We start from the raw sequence: 21,323 nt of genomic DNA, 5'->3' as shown, positions 1-21,323 counted from the left end.
TAAGGGATGGCAAAGCCCAGGAATGAGGAGGAAAAGATGTGTTCTGCCTGCCTACTGTGACAGGGGAGAAGCAAAGAAACAGATGGATGATAATGACAATTAAACTTTTTAAGGCACCTTATTGCATTGGCTGTCATTGGGAGCTGGGCTGAGAAATCAGCTTCAGTCTTTTCACACCTTCTTATAAAGGGGAAGAGCCATAAACACTATTTAAACAACTTAACAATGAAAACAATATGAGATTTCTCCTGGTTCTTTGGATCAGCATTTCTAACTTGAAATACAGACTGCAGAATTATTATCAAGTGAGGACTTTACTAGCCCAAACAGACTCAAAAGCAAATGAGCACTGAGGAAGAAAAAATGCAAGTAGATGTGTGAGAAGTGTTACCAATGTATAGGAATTAATTCAAATGAAATACTGCAAACCATCAAAAGATAGTAACTCAGACAAATTAATTTCAGCTTTGATCACATGCTTTGCAAACTCTATCCTAATTGTGTGCTCCTCCATCTGGGATGATGATGATGGGGGCTTTAACATGTGTTTTTCTATGGAATAAAGAAATGATTGACTCAGTTGTGATTTTATAATAATATTTAAGACTTTGTGGTTTGTTTTGAAAGGAGAAAATTATGTGAACACTGTGATTGTTTAGAAAGATAGGAAAATCTGAACCAAATGTTTTGCAATTAATACTAATTTCCTGGAGTCCCCAAGTCAATAGTTTACTTAAGAATTTTAGAAGCTGCGCCAGGGCAGGGTCAGACTGGCTCTTAGGAAGTATTTCTTTGCAGAAGGGGTTGTTGGGCGTTGGAATGGGCTGCCCAGGGCAGGGGTGGAGTCCCCATCCCTGGAGGGGTTGAAGAGTGGGGTTGACCCAGCGCTGAGGGATCTGGTGGAGTTGAGAATGGTCAGGGTGAGGTTCATGGTTGGACTGGATGATCTTCAAGGGCTTTTCCAACCTTGATGATTCTGTGGTTCTGAGTTCTTAAGAGATTAGAATGGGCTTTTTTGGAGGAAAAAAAAAAGAGTATAAGAACGTGCATGCCACTTGCTTCTGCCAAAGGGGTTCATGGACTGTAACATCTAAAGTAAGCCGCAGTGATGTTATTTTTTTCTGGTTAACAGCGGGTTAATCAGAGGTGTGTTTTAAGTGAAGTTTTCCCTGTCAGAGCTCAGTAAGCCTGTCTTGGGCACAGAACGAGCTAGCCGAGAAAAAACCTGAGCGGTCGGATAGTCCTTCCCTGTAGTTCCTGCTGTGCTTTGCGCACTCGGATTGCAGGGGGGCTGCCGGAGCCGGGAAGGAGACACTGGGGGGGGGGGACCCAGAGCAGCTGGAGCTTGTGCAGGAGCTCTGCCTGCAGTCCAGCACCTCTCTCCTTCCCCCCAAAACCTCTGTGCCGACCTCCCGGGGCTGGGGACGGGGACAAGGAGGAGGGCGGGGGCTGGGCTGGGACGCGTCCCGCCCTTAATATGTCCTGGCGAGAGCGGGATGCTGGGGCTGCCAAGCGGGAGGGAGGGAGGGAAGGGGCAGGGTGATGAGGATGGCACCGCTGCGAGGGGCCGGGGAGGTGCGTGAAGAGCGCGATGGGGACCCCGCGGCGGGGCCGGCGCTTCGGCGCTTCACCTGGGAGGAGATCGGGGAGCGCAGCGGGCGGGGGCCGCGGCCGCAGGAGCGGTGGCTGGTGATCGAGAGGAAGGTGTACGACATCAGCCACTTCTGCCACAGGCACCCGGGGGGGGCCCGGCTCCTCGGCAGCCACGCCGGGCAGGACGCCACGGTGAGCGGCGGGGCTGGGGTGGGGGGGCCCTTGCTACCGGCTGGTTTTTGGGGTGCGGAGTGGGGAGGCCGGTGCCCGGCAAAGATCGTGCAGTGAGAGCTTGGGAGATGATTTCTGGGCGGGGGGGGAATTGGTAGGGCTCAAGGGTACGGAGCAGGGTCGGGGTATTGCAGCTCCCTGGAAGCTTTCCAGCTCCATGCGGTGGAAACGGGCAAATGCGGAGGCTTAGCCCGTGGGGCGAGCAGGCTGTAACTGTTTATCCAGCTGAAATCTTTAGGATTCCTTTTATCTCCTGATCTTGCTTTTGCAGCTACTGTGCCCTGCAGTGATTGCTTACAGCCAGGGGAAGGTGCCACAAGCGGTGCATCAGCCCCGTGGCAACAGCATTTGCTTCCAGAAACAAACCTTTAGGAAAGGTATCCCTCCTAAATACCGCCCGGCACAGGTCAGAGGGAGAGCAAAGACAGCACGCTTTCCCACGCAGTCTTCCAGAAAAGTTTCTGTAGTTATTGCACATGGTCCTTCTGACCTTTGAGATGAACAAAATTGAAAGAATCGGCCAGTTAACAAGTGTCCAGCTGTTGGCGGGTTGGTGTGTGGGCAAAAAGATGCCTGCTCCTCATGTTTCCTTGTCTAACTGCTATTTTAGTGCCATGGAAACTTGTAAACACACACCAAAACGCTCAGCAAATTTCCTGGAGTTCTTGCCTTCTGGTATATGCAGGAAGGGTAGAAAATAGTGGCAAATTAACATCTCTACAAAAATGTGAGAAATGTGATTGCTTCCCTGCTTTGAAAAAAAAAAACAACCCAAGACAAATAGTTCCCTGATCTTCCATATGTAAGGGATATTTGAGGCTCATGGAAATAAAAATAATTTTCAGTCCACTAAGTTTAAATTTCAAATTTTGTTTTAGCTACACTTTGTGTTCTGTATTTTCCATCATTCATTTCCTCTATCTAGTACTGTCAGATTTCTTTCATTCTAGCATGCTGGAATACCCCAGACAAGGCATGAACTTGGAAAACACAGATTTCTGGGATTTGAGCGGGTTCTTATAGCTTGGTTCCATGTCCAAATCATTAAGCCCTGCAAGACTTCAGCCAGTTTTATGTTACACCAGCAAAACTGTCTTCACACTCAAGTGTGAAGCACATTAAATAGGCTGTGCACCATAATGGAAAAAGGTCTGGTTATTTCCCTTCTCTCTTTTTAAGCATATATGATAAAACTCCAGCTCAAGGGCTGTAAGTGAAATTAATAGGAAGGGGTATTATTTTGCTGCAGAGATGCTGAAGAACACATAGATCTTCATCAACTTGGCGCTTTTGGGTAACAACAGCATCCTTGCTTCTGACAAGGCACAATATTCAGAATTGATATTTATGCCAAGGCAAATTGATACATGTGAGAGTGGAGTATCTTGCCCTGCTTGAACTCTGCACACTTACAAGCTGTGCATCTTGGCCTCAGCAAAAACTGTTCAAAGGTGGAATATTTGCTATAGTGCAGGTTTGTGTAATCCAGTACAGAGAAAGCCATGCTGGCACTAGTCAGCCTCTAAGAGAAGCAGGGTAAATGGACTTCTGCGCTCTCTTGTATAGCCTGATTATGTGTGAACTATCTGGTTTAGAGCAAACTTGGTTATATCCACGCTGAGTTGCAGTGGGAATGTATCCAGGACATTGTGGGTGAAGTAAGAAACTCCTCTTTGTTACTAAAAGCAGTTTCATGAGACACTGTGAATTCAGTGGGCTCTTTAGTTAGTCTGGGAGGCAGAGACAAAAAGAAGTGAAAGAAGGATTTATGAAGAAAATCCATAAGACTTTAGTGAGGTCTGTGCATCTTGGAATAGGTCAACTGCTTAATCTTTTGGATGTGTATTATGAAAAATTAAGAAATTATCTTGGTTTGACTGGAAGATTTTACCAGTAAGAAAAGAAACCAGAGAAATGGAAAAATGAGTATGATTAATGCCACAACACTGGTAAGGGTGACACAGCACAAAACCGTGGAGTCCTTTTATTGCTGCTTTTTGTTGTGGTGTTTCTCAAAGGATAAAAGAGCAGAATTAGGGAATGAGGTGACTTAAAAAACAGGAGCAACAATCTTAAGACTGGAATTTTTGGCTGAATTTGGCAAAATTTGGTTGAATTTTGGAGACTGTAAAAACAGCTGGTGTTGCAATACCATGAAATAACCAGGTACTTTCAGTAGATTATTTTGCAGAGAAACTGCTTGCTGATTTTTGGATTCATCAGCGATGGCAATCATGTGCATGGAAGTTAAACCCACCGTATGTTACATATATGCCTCAGTGTTAGTCATGCAGTTGCCGAAACCTGTGACATTCTGGAGTAGAGGACAGCAATTCTGTAGCAGTTTGCTCAAACAGATTAGCTAAGCAACTTCATTTTGTCACACAACCATTTTTAATAAACATTTGCCCAGAGTAACCCTGGGGCTGGAATGCAGCAAAGCACTGATTCTGGTCTGTTTAGGATGACTAAATGAAATTGGATGAAAGATGGCACAAAAGCAGGCATGTAAGTTGAAGGTACCAATGCACAAAAGCAATTTTCTGTGGTTGGAGAATCTTCAGGGGAAGTTCCTGTCCTACAGACTGAATTCACAGCTCGGCTCAGCCTCAGCTGTGCTTCAGGGCTCCAGCTGCCCCCTTCATGCTCTTCTGCTTTTCTGCATCCTGTCCTTTCTGTCCCCAGCCCTGCCTACGGGCTGCCACACCACTGCTTTTTCATACTCCTATCTTTAAGAGAGATCAGTAACACCAGGCCTGTGCTTATGAATTGTATCCTTGCATTCATACTTCCAAGTACTAAGGAGAAAAATAGAAAGTTCTCTGGTGTCACTTGATGAAATGCTTCCTGTTTTAGTTAATTTGGGAGTGCAGTTCTCTACCCAGTGAATAACAGGAACCACATTTTTCTTTTAAGTGATCAGATTTAAAGGGAAATTTTCTCTTTTGACAAATTGCACAACAAAGAAGATTCTGGTCTGCTGATAACAAAGGTCTTTTTGGCACCTGGATGTCCAGGAAGATGGAAATGTCACTAATATTGGGGTTGAGAAGAGGGGGAAGAAGAAAGGCAAGGGAGCTAGACTCTGCTTTAGGCGTATGATGGAGATTCATTCAATTTTGCATTATGGAGCTTGCATACCTCTAGTAATCACAGTAGTGGAAGTCAGACCTCTTCCATTTGCCAGCTGAAATAAGATCTCATGTAAGAGCATATGACAAACACAAGAAGAAAAAGGTCAACAAAACTTGAGGGAATAGAAAGTGAAACCAGCCATCCTTGCTACTGTGGTTCCTCCACAGTGAATGTCTTGCTGTGCACAGCAGATTGAGGTTAGTAACATAGAATTTGTTTTTCTTACCTCTTCTTACTTTTGTGCATTTGCAGGATGCCTTTGTAGCATTCCACGTTGACAAGGTGCTGGTGAGCAAGTACTTGAAGTCACTGGAGATTGGGGAGCTAGCACCAGATCAACCCAGTATTGAGCCCACTAAAAATGTAAGTCTATCCTTGTAAATTGGATCAAAGGTAGATTAAAGGAAAATATTCTGAGATTAGACTTTGTTATTCTGTATCAACATAGCTCCTGGAACAATGGGATCCAGGTTCTCCACAAGTTTTTTGTGCTACTACTTATAAACAATACATGAATATTAGTCTAAGTCCACATTATGTGGTTGAGAATAAGATTACTGAAGATGAATTTTTCTTATCACAGCAACTCTACATAAATAGCAGAGCCTGTTTTGCTCTCATGAATATCACAGCTATCACCATTTCTTCCTTCCCTTGCTTTGAGAAAAAGATAACCAAAAATTCAGTCATTCTTTCCAGTTGATAGTAATTTTCAGACTGTACTCCCTTCTGTTGTAGGCATCTGTAGGGAGAGACTGCAGGTAGAGTGTTTTTAGCCTTGAACTAAGTTTCACAGGCTGTATTGGCATTGCCCTTTTGGTCAGCCTTCCTGTAGCAGTGTCAAGGTCATTCACAGAATGATCATTCACAGGAGCGCTGTTGATGGCACTGTGAGAGTAACCAATCTGGTGTGTCAAAGAAAACGTCATGAAAGAGGCACAGGCAACAGAACAGGAATAATCTTGGAGTACAAATATTCCCTGGGCTGTATGGTCCTCATTGCTTCCCTCTAGCCAAGACCATCTGTTTTTTCCATTCCTCCGAGCCTGCCCTGAGTTTTCCTTTGCATAGTCCCACACTGCATGGTGAAGAGGGGAAACATGATACATGGCCCCATGTAACTCAGGCATCAGAAACACATTTCAGAGCAGTCTGGCTGTCCCAGAACGGCATGGCCACACTTCCTATGTAGGTGGGACCCTCGTGAACCCTCCCACCCCTCTGTGGCCATGCCTTGCCTATTTCTCAATCCCATAGCTGGCCTGCACCAGAGCCTACACGCGCCTTGCTCCATGCAAACTCCATTTCCCCCAAATGATTGGGAAAGTAGGCTGGCAAGCTCCTTTGTGGGTTGGGTTGCACAAAGACAGGAATCAGGTTTGGAAGGCACCTGCAGAGCTCGCAAAGCCAAAGGTGTTGGTCTAGCACCTGGACTGTGCTCATTTCTCCTTCCATCCTCCTTCCTCAGTGCCCACCAGCCTGAGGCCAGCTGGGCTGTACGTGCCATTTTCATACAGGCATTTAACCCTCCCCTGTTAATCTTGGGAAGAGTAAAGTGAAAACATATATTCATCTATTGGAACTGGTGGCAGAAGAGGAGTAATTTCATCCCAAAGGCCTACCACAAGGTGGCATGCTATGTTCATGCACTTACAGTACTCCTTTCACTAGACACAACTTCCATCTGAGCCCTAGGCTATCTGCCAAGAAGATGATCAAGAAGCAACCAGTCTCAGGAGCTGGAGGTACAGACAATGTGCTCTGTGATGGCTGCTGCTTGCTCCTCTGCTCTGGGTACCTTATCAGGCAAAGACACAGAGAAGCTGTAGTGTCTACTAGTGTGCAAGCCCAGCTCTTACCCATTCGGCTGGATCCTTTGCTGTTTCTAAACCAGGGAAGGTTTAGACTGGCTATTGGGAAGTATTTCTTTCCAGAAGGGGTTGTTGGGCGTTGGAATGGGCTGCCCAGGGCAGGGGGGGAGTCCCCATCCCTGGAGGGGTTGAAGAGTGGGGTTGACCCAGCGCTGAGGGATCTGGTGGAGTTGAGAACAGTCAGGGTGAGGTTCATGGTTGGACTGGATGATCTTCAAGGGCTTTTCCAACCCAGATGATTCTGGGATTCTGTGATTCTTTACTCCATTAAAGTGGTCCTGGGCTTTTGAGGCTGCAGTGCCACACTATAAACATGGAACATATAATACTGGTGCTTTCCACAGAAAATGCTGGTGAAAGACTTCCGTGAATTGCGTGCTACTGTTGAGAAAATGGGACTTCTGGACCCAAATCAACTCTTCTTCTTCCTGCACCTCGCTCACATCCTCCTGTTGGATACTGCTGCTTGGCTCATCCTCCTCTACTTTGGGACATCCTTAATGCCCTTTATCATCTCTCTGGTGGTGCTGACCATTTCCCAGGTAAGCAACTAAGTCCACAGCATGTACACATGGCCTTGCATCAACTTACATACACATAATATTATTGTAGTTTTGTAGCCCTACGTTTCCTTACTTGGGATAGTCCTCCTTTGTCATAAGAAGACAATCACTATATGGCATGTATTTACAGAAGATGTAAAGAAGAAACTCTGCATATGGGGAGCTCCCACTAAACCTAGTCTGGGATTCTTTCAGCAAGGTAGATTCTGGGGAAAGCCTTAGAAGAGTCAGGATTTCATTTTCATCTGATTGTGACTTCGGAGCAGTGTCTAAGAAATAAATCTTGATATTTCAAAGCAAGGGATGGGTGTGGCACTGTGCTGGTCCCGATTCCTCTTTTTGCCCGCTCCCAATGTTTTATTTTTCCTCTTCCAGGTCCAAGCTTCATGGTTACAACATGATTTAGGACATCTTTCAGTATTCAGGAAGACCAAGTGGAACCACTTGCTGCATAAGTTTGTGATGTGCCATTTGATTGTAAGTAATTGTCCGTGGAAAACTTCTTAGATTTGATGACTTTCCTGTAAAAGTGTGTGTTCTGAAGACTCTGTGGAAGACAATGGGTTCAGCAGTGGGCGCAGGAGGGAATCGGAGAGAATCTGGCTCTGAAAGCATTGTACTTCCCATACTTTGTTCTTCACTAAAACAGGGAGCGTCGGCCAAATGGTGGACTCTTCTGCACTCCCAGCACCATGCCAAACCAAATTGCTTCGAGAAAGATCCTGATATTGATATGCACCCTTTCTTGTTTACTTTGGGGAAGAAATTATCTGTGGAGGTCAGTGTCTGTGTGCACACTCATGTACCAGGAACTGGGAAGAACACCTTAGTCAACAAAAAGCACGCTCTACCATAAAGATCTAAAACTACGATGTGATGACAGTTTCTGGAAAAAAATTGTTTTCATCTGTGTCTACTTTCTTCAGCCTTTGTAAGCAGGTCATAGCTCACATTAAGTTCCTTTAAAAAAATCTTGAACAGCTGACAAGTAGTTGTAAATAAATTAGACATGATGTATATGCATCATATATAGGATGGAAAATCCATCAGCAAAAAGACTATTAATGGTTATAGCAGCTTAATGACCTAGTAGAACAACTCGGTAATTAGTGATTACTAGATAATTTGTAAACATTAATATAAAGCATGTCTGCAGTTGGCCTGGGATTATTTTAATACTAATGTCTGAGGCTCAGAGATGCAGGTAGCTTTGGCATGTTTATGCCTTCTAGGCAAAGGCAGAGCCCTGCTGTGGAAGGCAGCAGGACTGAGTAGCCAAGGCTGTTCCTGTAGCTCTGTCAGTTGGTGGCAGGTCCCTCTAGTGGGCATAAGCCATTTGACCACCTGGGATGTTCTCAACTGGTGCTGCTTGGCCACTTTCAGGACCAACAACCTGAGACAACACTGAACCCCTTTTGCTGTACAGCTTCACTGAGACCCTGCCAGAGTAGCTACAGCAGTGAAATATTTTTCTCCTCAGAAGATCTTTTCCCTCATGAAACTGTCATTTAAGTGTACAGAATCAGAGAAGAAAGTGGGGGGGGGGGGGGGGGGGGGGGGGAAGAGAGAAAATACATATGACTATTTTTGACTGATAATATAACTTAGCCTTGAAGTATCTAATATTTCACAAAATGAATTATGAATGTGGTAAGAACACAAACCCAAGGGAATTCACCAGTTAAAATTCACCTCTATCCACCCTCAAAATTATTTTTATCAAAACTTACAGATCACTCCACCTTTTAATGGATGAAATGTTCTGCTATAGTTTTTACCACATCATTCCGTTCCAACCCAGACAGTGGTGGTATCTGTGACCGCGGTTTCCTTCCTACCATATACCAATGTAGGGTTTTCTTATGGGCTGTTACCTCTGTTTTGGCTTGTCATATCTAGAACTACTTTTCAGCAACCACTTATTTATTTTCCCCTACTGGAGAAAAATCTCATGCTTGCTTAACAGTTTATCTCTGAGGACTTTACAAAGCTGTAAGGCATTAAAGCCTTACGTTAATGGGTTTATAGAAAAGGTGTATGATGTATGTAAACTAATAGGACAGCTACACAAGAGGGAGACAGTAGGAATGAGGGTTGTGGGAAGTGTGCAAGAAGAGTGTCTCTGGGGCAGAATGAATGGAAAACAGCAACTTACCTGTGCAGATTGCTTAGTTTCACCTCAGGGGTTTTTTTTCTGTTTCTTCTCACAGCTTGGGATCAAAAAGAAAAAATACATGCCATACAATCACCAACACAAATACTTCTTCATCAGTGAGTATCTCCATTCTCCTGCAATACCATGAGGGGTACTAATGGGGCTTATAGGTCTTACTTTTGACCTGTAGGACTTGAGCAGAACTAAGGTGCCTGCATCAAAGAGCGTAATAATCAGTTTGCATCTAATTTTTAGAGGAGTTGAAGACCTGACTAGATAAACACCTGAGTAACCTGTTCTGACCTTATAGCTGACACTGCTCTGAGATCCTGAGGTCCCTTCCAGCCTGAATTATCATATGATCCTATGTGAGATCAGGTTTCTGTGCCCTTCTTGACTTGAAACACATTCATTTGGCTTGAGAATTTCTAACGAAATGGCTTAAGTTTGTTCCAGGGTAGAAAAAGTGTAGGGTACCCAGGTCATCTTGAAACTGTACTGCTTTGCAAAAATAAATCTACATCTATTTGGACAGAGGAGAAAGACTCTTAACTTAATAATTAAGGAGGTTACCTGTGAGAGTGTGATGAGGGCTCCAGGCACTGTTTGTGAGCTGTACAATCTATGGCTAATAAAGTGCGTAAGCAGAGCAGAGGAAAAATTCACAATTTCTCCACTGTTGGTGCTCTTATCTCTAGGTTGACAATCCTGCCCCTTCTCCCCATCTTAGTGAAGCTTTATTGCTTTTGCAAAGCAGCACAACTTCAACGCAGAACAAGGAGATATCACCTCTTGCATCTCTCCAGAATAATTGGGTCTGCTTGCCTGAAAAGAGAACAATATGAATTTGAACCCTAAAACTTAAACCTAAAAAAATGGGCAGTTTCAAGGTGTGATTCATTTGACCTGTTTTCTCCCTTGAGCTCTCAGGATGCCAGGAGCTGCCCTCCAGCAATGGCTCTTCTCTCGCGTGGCTAGACGGAACTAGCAGGGTTAGTTCAGATATGCTTATCTCAGATATGCAACTTGGAAATGCCTAGTTAAGGAAGGTGATCTCATGTTACTGTGTCATACCACATCTTTCACTAATACTCAAATTTAAAGAATAGTCTGTGTTTTTTTGTTGGTTTGTTTTGTTTAAGTACAAGTGAGATGTCCATTTGGAAGGTTGAGTTTGAGTTGTTAGCCCAAAATCCCTGGTAGTTGAGGGATTTCACATGTATCCTTGTTGTTCCCCTGCTTTGAACAACTGAAGGGGGAGCCAGATAAGCTTTGGGGCTGTGGAAGGTACTTCTCAAAATACTCCTCTATGGCTGTTCCTCAGTTAAAAGCCTGAAATGAAATCTCAGGTTTGTAAGTACTGTTGGATTAATGGCCAGACCTAGAAATGTTTAGAAGCACTAAGCACAGAATCATAGAATGGTTTGGGTTGGAAGGGACCTTTAAAGCTCATCTAGTCCAACCATCCTGCAACGAGCAGGGACATCTTCAACTCGATCAGGTTGCTCAGAACCCCATATAGCATCCTAACCAGTATCTACCAGTCAGTTGCTTTCTTGTGGTTACTGTGGTACTCAAAGGGATTATTAAGTTTCTGGGGTCTTGTTCTCCTTATTTTTCAGGATTCTCCACACCCCTTTTTGTTTTCACTCTTTTCTAAAAGAAGCTGTGGTCACAGCTCTCCATGAGGAAACGGAAGGCAATGCTACCTGTGTTGACAGGTGACATGAGCAGTAGCAGACTGTCATGCTGAAGAGCAGGAACTGTCCCCAGTCAAGCTTCAGAGAGCTTCTTGTCTTACCTTTGTTTCACCTCTGGAGGTCAGCAGGCTCCTGGGTTGCTTACCATTTGCCTGCATTGATGCGTACAGCTAGCATCCAGACAATTCTACAGCTCTAAAACTTCTCAGAATATTCTCCATATTGAGTAGCTGTTTAGGGATCCTTTGCTTCCAGTTTGATTATCTGTCATCCAGTCCATGACATTACCAGTGATAATGAATTCTTCCTTACAGCTCTTCCTCCGCTCCTGTTTCCCACCTACTTCCACTACCACACATTTTATATTGCATACACAAAACGGTATTGGGTGGTAAGTATTGCTACTTGTGCAACCAAGAAGGGGTCAGTTGTGGGCCTTCAACCTTTCCTCTGCACATGGAGCCAGCTTCTGTCCAGAGCTCAGTCCCTGCTGTGTGATGCGCTATGCCATTCAGTTTGGTCTAATATGACGGTCAGTTTGGTGCAGTATTTTCAGTGGCTCTGCACACTTTCTGCTAAACCCATTATGTTCCCCAGATCGATGATAAAGGGCTGAAAACAAGCAAGAGGCTGTTGGGTTTGTACTGCTTTGCTTCATTTGCAGAACTGTGGAGTGTACTGTCTCCTATGGTTTGGGAAGCAAATTGCAAGGTCCATAGTGGTCAGGAAGGGAAGGATGTGAATTTATGGGAACTGTTGTTGATTTGTTAGCAGTATGCATATACTTGGCATTACTTCCTATGCCAGGCAGCCAGAATTAATGCTTCATTCTTCCTCCTCTTGCATGTGTTATGCATACAGGAGGACGGAGCAACTTCCAGCTAAAATGAGATCACTGGTCTAGCAGTTGGTTCACTGTGGAGTCCTGGGCAATAATTTGATACAAGTCTTCAACTCATATTTCTGAGTGCCTAGTAATTTGCTAATATATTAATCTACTTACTGGGTGTGAATGCTCAGATTCATCTCTGTTACAGCAAGCCATGAAAAAAAGTGTTATTAGCTTATGTTAACTTGGATTGCTCCGGGTGATTCAATTTAGCAAAAAGTTACAGAAGCTGGATGTAGATTGTTTTCTTGTACATATAACATGAAGCTTAGAAAAATATTTCAGTGAATGTAATTTATAATTATTTTCTTTTCTTGTTGTCTCTGGTTTTGGTAGGATTTGGCCTGGATGCTGACCTTCTATATCAGATTCTTTTTTACTTATGGATCATTATTAGAAATAAAGAGTCTCCTCGCATATTATTTTATATTCAGGTGATATCTGTTTAGAAGGTTCTTCAGCCTTCCTCTACATATTCTTTCCATCTGTGCCTGCCTACCTTTCTCTGCCTTTGCTTATTTTTCCATGTTCTCATTTGCCATCTCATTTTTTGCTTAGTTTTTTAATTCTGTAAAGTTAAACTAAGAGTCTTCTGCTCAAGTTTTGTGTCACCTCATTGGCTCTGACAGCAAAGAGACTTCACTGAGTGCTGACCAAATTGAGAAGTACTTCCCCTACATAACATTCAGTGCTTTGGGTGTGGGTCTGGTTAGAGAAAGAGAACATTTAACAGGAACAGCTTAGCCTGGGCTTGCAAATGCCCAGGCATTACAGCAGCATTGGCTTGAATGAACAATATGTTCTCCACTTGGATCATTTTACTGATTCTAATCAGTTTGGTCCTTGGCTACAGATAAAACAAGATGAGCACCAGGCTATGTCAGTTTTATAACAAAATATATTAAATAATCATGAGTTTCATAAGGAAGTATGAAAATTCCAGGTTTTGGAAGTTCTTCCGGGTGCTGGATTAGCAAGGCCGGTGTTCAGCCGTGTGTTTGTAAGTCTGGCTATGCTGTTATTTCGATGGCTCATCACTGACTTGCTTGCCTGTTACTGAATTCTGGCCTCTTGTCTGATTGCACAGGATGCTGGAGAGCAGCTGGTTTGTCTGGGTTTCACAGATGAACCACATCCCTATGGATATCTACTATGACAAAAATTTGGACTGGGTGTCTACTCAGGTAAAATATTTTCCGTTCTTAAGAATTGTGGCCATAAAAGTACAAATTCAAACTATAAGACTAGCAAGTCCTCTATTGCATTAAGGGTGAAAACCTGTTGGGAACTGGGAAGTGAAGGTTAATAGGATAACAGGATTCAGTTATGGTAACAGTAAAGGAAGACAGCAATGACAAGTTCACAGTCAATCTAAAATCAAAGCTAGGTCCCAGCTCTATTTCCTAAACATACCCACCTCTCCACTTACTGCATCTTTCTGTCTTGAACCTTTTCTGCTTATGCGGAGATGGAGGTTTGTGTTCTGCTCTTGCTGAGCAATTTCACACTAGCAGAATAAAAGTTTGGTGTCCCCTCTTTGCAGAGAGACTTAGTGGAGTCCAGCAGTAAAGTCTGACCACCACAGAAGTACCCTGCCATCTCTGTTTTTTCTGCAGACATAGGTTTGAGAAGACCCAGGAGGAACTTTTGACTGTCTGTTCACATGCATTCACAGGAGCACAGAGCCAAGTCCCAGTTTTATCATGAGCTATGATAGTCAGACCACATAGCTCTGCTGGTCCACAAAGCTGAAGGAGGATTATGATCCCTGGCTTGAGGTAGCTCAGCTTAGCCTAAAAGAAGACAATAGACCAAGCAGCACAGCATACTGTGCTCTTTAGACAAATGAGAAAGGCTGCAATCACTGATCTGTATTGACTTTGCTTTCTTTCCCCTCCTCTAGCTCCAGGCAACATGCAATGTTGAGCAGTCTCTGTTCAATGACTGGTTTACTGGGCATCTGAACTTCCAGATTGAACATCAGTGAGTATGCACTCTGAGAGAGAATTTTCTTCTTTTTTAAAAAAATTTTTTTTTTTTTCATTCTTTCTTCTTTTCCGTATTCCTCTTTGCTCTGAATTCTACAAATAATTAAAAAGTCTTAAAAAGACTGAAAATCCTAAAGAGAATCATAATGTTATTCAAAACCTTCACTGGACCCGCAGGAAGGTGAGAATGACTAGCTTAAACTCAACGTGGGCAGGATCTATGAAATCATACAGACAGCAACAGCGTCTATCCAAAGTAGTGGCTCATAAGCATTAGTGAAAATGTACATGCTAAGCCACCCTGTTTATAGTCTGACACAGTATTTTAAGCCTGCCTATACTGACTATTTACACTATTAGTCTAGAGACTGAGATATGCAACTGAAATACGGGGTCATCTCCTTTTCTCTGCTATGGAGATGGTTACTTCTGGAGGAAGGGGTGGAGGGGGGAAGTAGTTTCTTCCAGTTTATGACATCACTTAATTTGGAGAAATGTTGCTTCAGAGATGGTAGAGACAACTGTGGAAAATAACAGAGGGGGGAAGCAGGAAAGTCTTAGGACTTGTGCTAGAAACACACCAAGGGGAAAGAAGAGCCAGGAGCAACTAAAGACCCTACTCAGTGTGAGCTGGGTGATTCCTGGGAAGTAATAATGCATGTGAACATGTGAAAGGTAATATTTCTTATGGAGCAGTGAAGAGACTTTGTCTGTCTCCTGTTGACAGCCTATTCCCCACAATGCCAAGACACAACTACTGGAAGGTGGCTCCTCTGGTGAAGTCCTTGTGTGCCAAACATGGCATTGAGTACCAGTGCAAGCCGTTGCTCACGGCTTTTGCAGACATTGTGCAGTAAGTAACAACACATTGGCAAAAAAATTGCAGAGGGATGTAGGAGAGACTGGAATCCTAAGAATGAGAGTTGGCTTGTTCCTCTCCTACAAATCAACACACAGAAATCCTCATTTCCCTTGTCCCCACCGACACTCCCCTAACCAACCCTGCATAAAGTGGCCTCTTGTGCTCTTCCTTTCTCTCTCAGCTCTCTGAAGAATTCAGGAGAACTCTGGCTTGATGCCTACCTACACAAATAAAGACAAGCCTTGATGGTACCATTCACAGCCTGCCACAACTTTGCATTCCCAGCAAGCTGAGGAGCAGGGACCACTTCTATGACCGAAGAAAATGGATAAGTACAGATGGATATGATTTCAATAGATATGAAGTTACCTGAATTTTACTTCTGGTCTTTCCTGGTGTTTTTGGTTCAGATATGTTAAGAGTGGATAGGGTGAGAAGGAGATGGATGGTTAGAACAGGGAGAAACTCTTTGCTAACTGTCTCTGAATAAATATGGCGAAGAGCATTTCTGAGCCTGAGTATGTGTTCAGGTCAGATTACGGACTGGCGCAGCTGCACACACTTAACTTCATGTCAGAGTCCTCTGACCAGTTGGGTTTTTTTAGGTACTCCTCCTGTGGAGCATTTCATGCTTAATGCAGTGTTTACTTATTTGAAGTCATCTGAAATTGTACAGGATTCTGAATTACCATGGTGTTCCAGCACTGCACTGAAGTCATAATAAATTATAATAAACTACATATCACACTTAGAGTACAGCAATTGCAATGTGCAGTTGAATAACAACATAAATGTGTTTCCCGTTACTGTTCTCTAGAGCATCCTCATCATCACAATGCCAGGCAGCCCCAGTTGTCAGGAAGAACTACATGGGTTGAAACCAGCTCAAGCCCACTGCTCTCTTGAAAGTTTCTTTATTCATTGTTTGGTTTTTGTACTCTGAGTGGGGCTGAGCCATGTGTACGCTCCCTGTGCTGGTCTGGCTGAGTTGTTTATAACCATGAGGTCTCCACTGTCAGGTCTGTGCCCCAAAGTGCTCTTAAACGCTTCATGCCTGTGCTCCTTCATGCCTCATCCTTTGTCTTCACTCCTCAAAGCTCCTACTATTATACCAGGTCTGTACTTCATTATGTTAACAGACAGCTATACCCCATTCTACATAGAGTTCTGCTATTTATGTAAGACTATGATCATACTATAGAAAGATAAAATTAACCACAGACATTCAGTCAAATAGAAAAGTTGCTGTTGCAGCTAAAACAAACAATACAAAGTGTCAGACAGGCCAGTAAAAGATCAGACTGAGCAAGTCTGACAAGCCTCACTTCTGAGGCCTTGCAAACTCAGTACAAAGTTGAGCCATTATTTGGCTCCACATAATTCATACAGATCATAAACCTGTTATCATCACTAAATTGCACTTATAAGCGGCAGACAAAAGTTCACCATTTCTGCAGTTGAAGAATGTTCAATCAACTTCATGATGGGGAACAGTTTTATTTCTTCATCGCTCTCTGAGTCTGTGAGTGAGCTTTACTCACCTGGAGCTTGGGGTTTGCAGGCACTGCTGAGCAAGACTTTTCTGGCAGGGTGTGTTTCTCAGCTCCTCGGGCTTGCCTCGGAGCCTGTGGCGTTTACATCGCACCTTGACCAGATGCTAGTTGTAGGTGAAGTCACAGCAGGCAAGGTCACTTGCTTAGATACAGAATGACAGGGCTCTACCAAAAAGTATAGAACAGTAAGTTAATGCCTAATATAGTTCCACGAATAAAAAATATTGATTAGTGTCAGGTTCATAGTATAAAAGCAGATCTAATACATACACAAGCTGTGTTACTGTAAGAATAAGTGTACCCCTAAACTAGTTTTGTCCTGTTGTAAGTCTGCAGTTCTTTGTCGGGGACAGAGTTACACAAGTGGTTGTTATGCTTAACTCATATAGGCATTTGTCCAAGACACAGGCATCTGCTTGGGTGGTAAATCACTCCACCACTCTCCCCAGAGCCTCCGTGGCACGTAGTCTCTGTCTAGCTGCTCTTCAGAGCATCCCTTGTCTGTGTAGGTGTTTGTTTGATCTGTCACATTTCACAAATCTGATCCGAGCTCATTAATAAGCAAAATAGCAAATTTTCTCTTGGAAGGATTTTTTTGAGGAAATCTAGGGAAGGGTGCATTAGTAAGTAGTAGGAACAGTGAAAGTCTGCTGCTGTTATTAGTAGAAAACATTCAGATTAGTTTTCTCTAGCCCATAGTTATATTGATAGCTATTAGCCATAAAGCTAAAAATAATAATATTATTATCCACTCGTATACATGAGTAATAAACCTAGAAGTAACACAACTGAGATCCTGGAACTGAGCTCTCTCAATCAAATATGGATTGTTGCTTTTAATTTTCTATTAAGAAATAATCCTGGCTTCTTTATTTGTGCTGGGAGAAAAAAAAGAGTGCTTGTATTCCCTTCTCTTTAATAAAGAGGCAGCACCAGAACAGACACGGTATCTAGCACACAGCCAATACCATATTTCCCTCTTGCTAGAGAAGCTGTGATTACTAGGACTAAGGGTGCCTACATTTCTGGTATATATTTTACCCTTTACAAAAGAAATTTGTATGCATTTCAAGTTGCTTATCCTAGTGTGTGGGAAGGGCGTATGTATTCACATGTATGCCTCTAGATGAATACCATCTTCAGTTATGCATCTGAAAAGCCAATTGAGAGTCTTGCGGTGGCTAAGCATTGGAAACATGCACTGTAAGTCATAAAAAGGGCTGTGGTTTGAGAAATCTGTAAATGAGCCTACTTTTGTCTTTTTTCCTTCTCCGACCCTTGGCCAGTAGGGCAAGGAAATGACCTATCGGGGGAGAAAGATTTTGCAATCTACCCTGTCCTTTGGCAGCACACAGAGGACTCTAAAATAGACACCAAAGGGAAAAATAGGTTTGTGGTAAACTGGAAACTGCACTGAGAGCTCTGGGTCTGCCAGTGCTGGTTAGGCAGGGCCAGAAGAGCTTCTCCCCTGGGCAGAGCCGTACGGGAATGGAGGATGCTCCTCCCTACTACCAGCTCTTCGGGTCTCCAGGGAAAGGTGGGGTAGGGCACAGGTTCAGGCTGTATGGTTGAATTTCTGCTAATGATATGTTGAAGGTCTTACAAGGAAAACAAAATATAGAGCTTCACAATTGAGGTCTTCTAGTTGTGCCTAGGCTGTAACACTAATGACCATAACCTTAACACCAACCCTAGCCTAACAGGCCCTAAACTTAAAGCTAACCCCAACCTTAACCCTAACAGCTCTAACACTAAGTCTAACCCTAGTCCATTCAAACAACTAGACAGGAGGATTTTTTACTAAATTAAGATGTATTTTTTACTTCCTACGCCTTGATACATAGTGGGGGTGTTACATTACATTTTTGGAGCTCATCCATGCTTAGTTACAGAAAGTCACATCACGTTTCTAAGCATCCTAGGAAGTTTTGGGGGGCAGCAAGCTTCCTTGCTTCCCAGTGAGGTTTACAGCTCTGGAAATGAACCCGAGAGTTGGGATTACAAATAAAATCAGGTAAAGAAGGTGGGACAAGAAAGCAGGGAAAAGGGTAGAGTTGGATAGTTGCTTATGCAAGTCTGGCTTGCAGGAACAACAGCATCATGAACTCATCGTGATGCAAAGCTGCTCTTGCTCCAGACTACATGCTGGATACTTTTTTAAATGGGCATCACACAAGGCTGAGTGCCAGTCTTACACACTATAAGGAAACAAGAGTACAGGATCAAGGCTTTAAGTAAGACACAGACTTTTGTGTGTCACATCTTACTAAGGCAAGGCTTATTAAGCTCAAGCTTATTAAGGCAGTTTTGAGAGTTCAAGAGTAAACTGAATTACCTGAGTAGACTCAGATTTTGGCTCTGCCAGGCAGAAGGTGAGTCAGAGAAAGAGGCTAATCTAGGTACTTTGAAACACTCTTGAGAAGAGGCAGTATCTTTCCATTAATTAGTTAAGACTGTGTTCTTTGTCTGAAGTGAGTACTATCACAAATACATACTCAGACCCTGAAATAAAAAGACTAAATTTTGGAAAGGGGACTTTCAGGACAAAAAAATTCATTTGAGTATCAGCAGTTAAGACCACTTTCTTACAACAATGAAAGTGATGAGGTTAATAAACAGAGATCTCACCTGGTAGAGAGAGAAATATAAGAAAGCCTCTGATTAGATAATGAATGGACTTTGTATTGTTTGTGCAATGATTATACATGCCATGCTCAGCACTGGCTTTTACTTAAAAACCTTTAACCTGGTACAGTCAGCCAGAACATGTGAAAGATTTGTTATTAAACCCTTTGCTGTCTTGGAAAATGTGCAATTATGTTTGGAGGTTAACAGCACAAAGTACGATGCCTGAACCATGGGAGTAAAAAAGCAATTCCCAAAAATTTTGTGAGAGAAGTAAGGAGTGAAACAGGACTCAGAATGCTATCAGTCATTCACAAACACATTTCCACTATTTTAAAAAGCCTTTTAAAATTACCTTAAGTAGTCTTGGAAAATAATTTCCTCGGGTAGATAAGGCCCAATTTTGAAGACCAGCATTTGATTTTTCAACCTTGGACATTACTGGGCTTCTGGTGCAATTTGCAGTCAGGACCCCTGTAAGTCGAAATGCAATTTAAAAAAAAAAAAGCTGCAAATGTTTTCATTAGTTGAGGACCCAGCAGTGTGCAAATGAAGAGAGATGTGCGAGAAGGTTGAGCAAGATTGACATGAAGGGTTGTGGGTAAATGCAGAATAAAGCCTAAGCAGTATGGATCAAGGCCAGAGCAAACAGGAGTTGTCAAATTTTCCTCATGTATCTTTGACCAATCTTATCAGTATGGTAGGTAGTATAGGTTTAGATGAAAGGCTGCCTGTATTATCTCAGGAAAATATTTAATAGCTTGGTGAGATTTTACAAAGGAGATAACACTGAGAGGGCCAAAAAAAGAAACATATACAAATTAGTTACACAACCCAACAGAAAAGCATTAAAAAACCCCCCTCTTATGTAAAGTTATGGCATGTGAAAACAGAGTGGAATTAAAATTAGCATCACCACTAGAGTATCTTCTCTAAATGTGAAGAATGATGTAAATAATACCAAATATTAACTGACATTCTAAAATACATCCTTTATTCCTGCAACTCTGAAATGCAAATTCTATCCTTTTCCAATGGTCATATCTTGAAATCGGAGGTCCAGGACAGAGTGTCTTCACTGGAGATAATAGTGAAAGTTTAAATTTAAAATGAAATATTTTTTTCAATAAATTCTCTCTGGAAAAGGGTATGTTTTAAGAAATATCAGTGTGCATGACAAATTTCATTTTATATATGGCACCTCATATTAACAGCTAGATATTAAGTAAATGAAATAAATACTTTGTCTTCTGTGTTATAAAGCTGAACAGTAAATAATAAAAAAAAATCTTAATCTTTAAACAAAAAGCTGTACCTATTAAAATGTTGACAGATCTTAGCCAAACTTTTTATAGTATAATCACACTTTATTTCATGGAGGTGTTGAAACTACTCCTCATCCTGCAGTCTTCATGAACTTGTATATATACACTTACCAGATGCATAACTTCACTAAAAAATGGTTGCAACTTATTTGTTTAAAATCTAAAGAAAGAACAGCATTGAGGAAAAGTAATGAATGTCAAAAGCACCTTGGACTCTGCACATATGCAATAAGTAAAGCAGGGAAAATGAGCAGAGATTTCTTCATTCTTGCTTTTCCAACTTCCCTCCACAAAGACTAGAGCAATGTCAAAACCCTGTAGACAATACAAGAGCTACGATTAGGCAGAGCTACGTGCTGTCATCTCCTTCATATGCGCTAATTTTGATTTTCCCCCTCATCTCAAGCTACACAAAAAGTAACATCAGACTTATTCCTTATTTTACTGGGTTTAACAGAAAGATTAGAGGAAAGAACGCAAGCGAGGTAAAATAAGTTAGACTTCTGTTAAAGATTACACCTTTAGACGGGAGAAAGTATTGTGTAACTGAAAGCAGCACTGGTTTGGCCAGCTTGCTTGCCAGGGTCTAGGCACCTACTACTTGAGCAGAGCTGGTTGGGAACAGGTCGTGCAGCCCTCTGCTCTGGCAGGGGGTCAGCCGAGTGCCTTTTGGGCAGACAGCCGCTAAGCAGTCAACAAAAGATGATGTTTGATCCAACAGGCAATTCACTCCCCGTATTTTCCTTTGATCTGTTATAGCAAGACAATGCTAATGCGAAAGAACAACATGTTTAATTGAGTTGTTTTCCAAAAGTGAAGAGGAATCAAAAAGA

General features: G+C 42.6%; 1 protein-coding gene across 1 annotated transcript; it reads left to right on the top strand.

Moving 5' to 3' along the window:
- The first annotated feature begins 1,548 nt into the window (after positions 1-1,548).
- Positions 1,549-15,366, top strand: LOC141950034 (acyl-CoA (8-3)-desaturase-like). Its single transcript, XM_074884379.1, has 12 exons — positions 1,549-1,785; positions 5,212-5,322; positions 7,175-7,372; positions 7,769-7,870; positions 8,043-8,171; positions 9,604-9,664; positions 11,563-11,639; positions 12,474-12,571; positions 13,225-13,321; positions 14,041-14,120; positions 14,853-14,978; positions 15,169-15,366. The coding sequence occupies exons 1-12, from the start codon at positions 1,549-1,551 to the stop codon at positions 15,218-15,220; spliced, it is 1,368 nt and encodes a 455-aa protein (XP_074740480.1). The 3' UTR covers positions 15,221-15,366.
- Positions 15,367-21,323: the final 5,957 nt, after the last annotated feature.

The sequence above is a fragment of the Strix uralensis genome, chromosome 15 (assembly GCF_047716275.1).
Source record: "Strix uralensis isolate ZFMK-TIS-50842 chromosome 15, bStrUra1, whole genome shotgun sequence".
In the NCBI taxonomy this organism is placed as follows: Eukaryota; Metazoa; Chordata; class Aves; order Strigiformes; family Strigidae; genus Strix; species Strix uralensis.
This window is presented reverse-complemented; position numbering and strand designations above follow the sequence as displayed.

Bases quoted from the DNA above. Each gene is read 5' to 3' on its own strand.
- LOC141950034 (XM_074884379.1), top strand. From the start codon at position 1,549: ATGGCACCGCTGCGAGGGGCCGGGGAGGTGCGTGAAGAGCGCGATGGG. The intron at 7,373-7,768 runs GTAAGCAACTAA...TTCCTCTTCCAG, and splicing joins TGGTGCTGACCATTTCCCAG to GTCCAAGCTTCATGGTTACA. The intron at 8,172-9,603 runs GTCAGTGTCTGT...TTCTTCTCACAG, and splicing joins GGAAGAAATTATCTGTGGAG to CTTGGGATCAAAAAGAAAAA.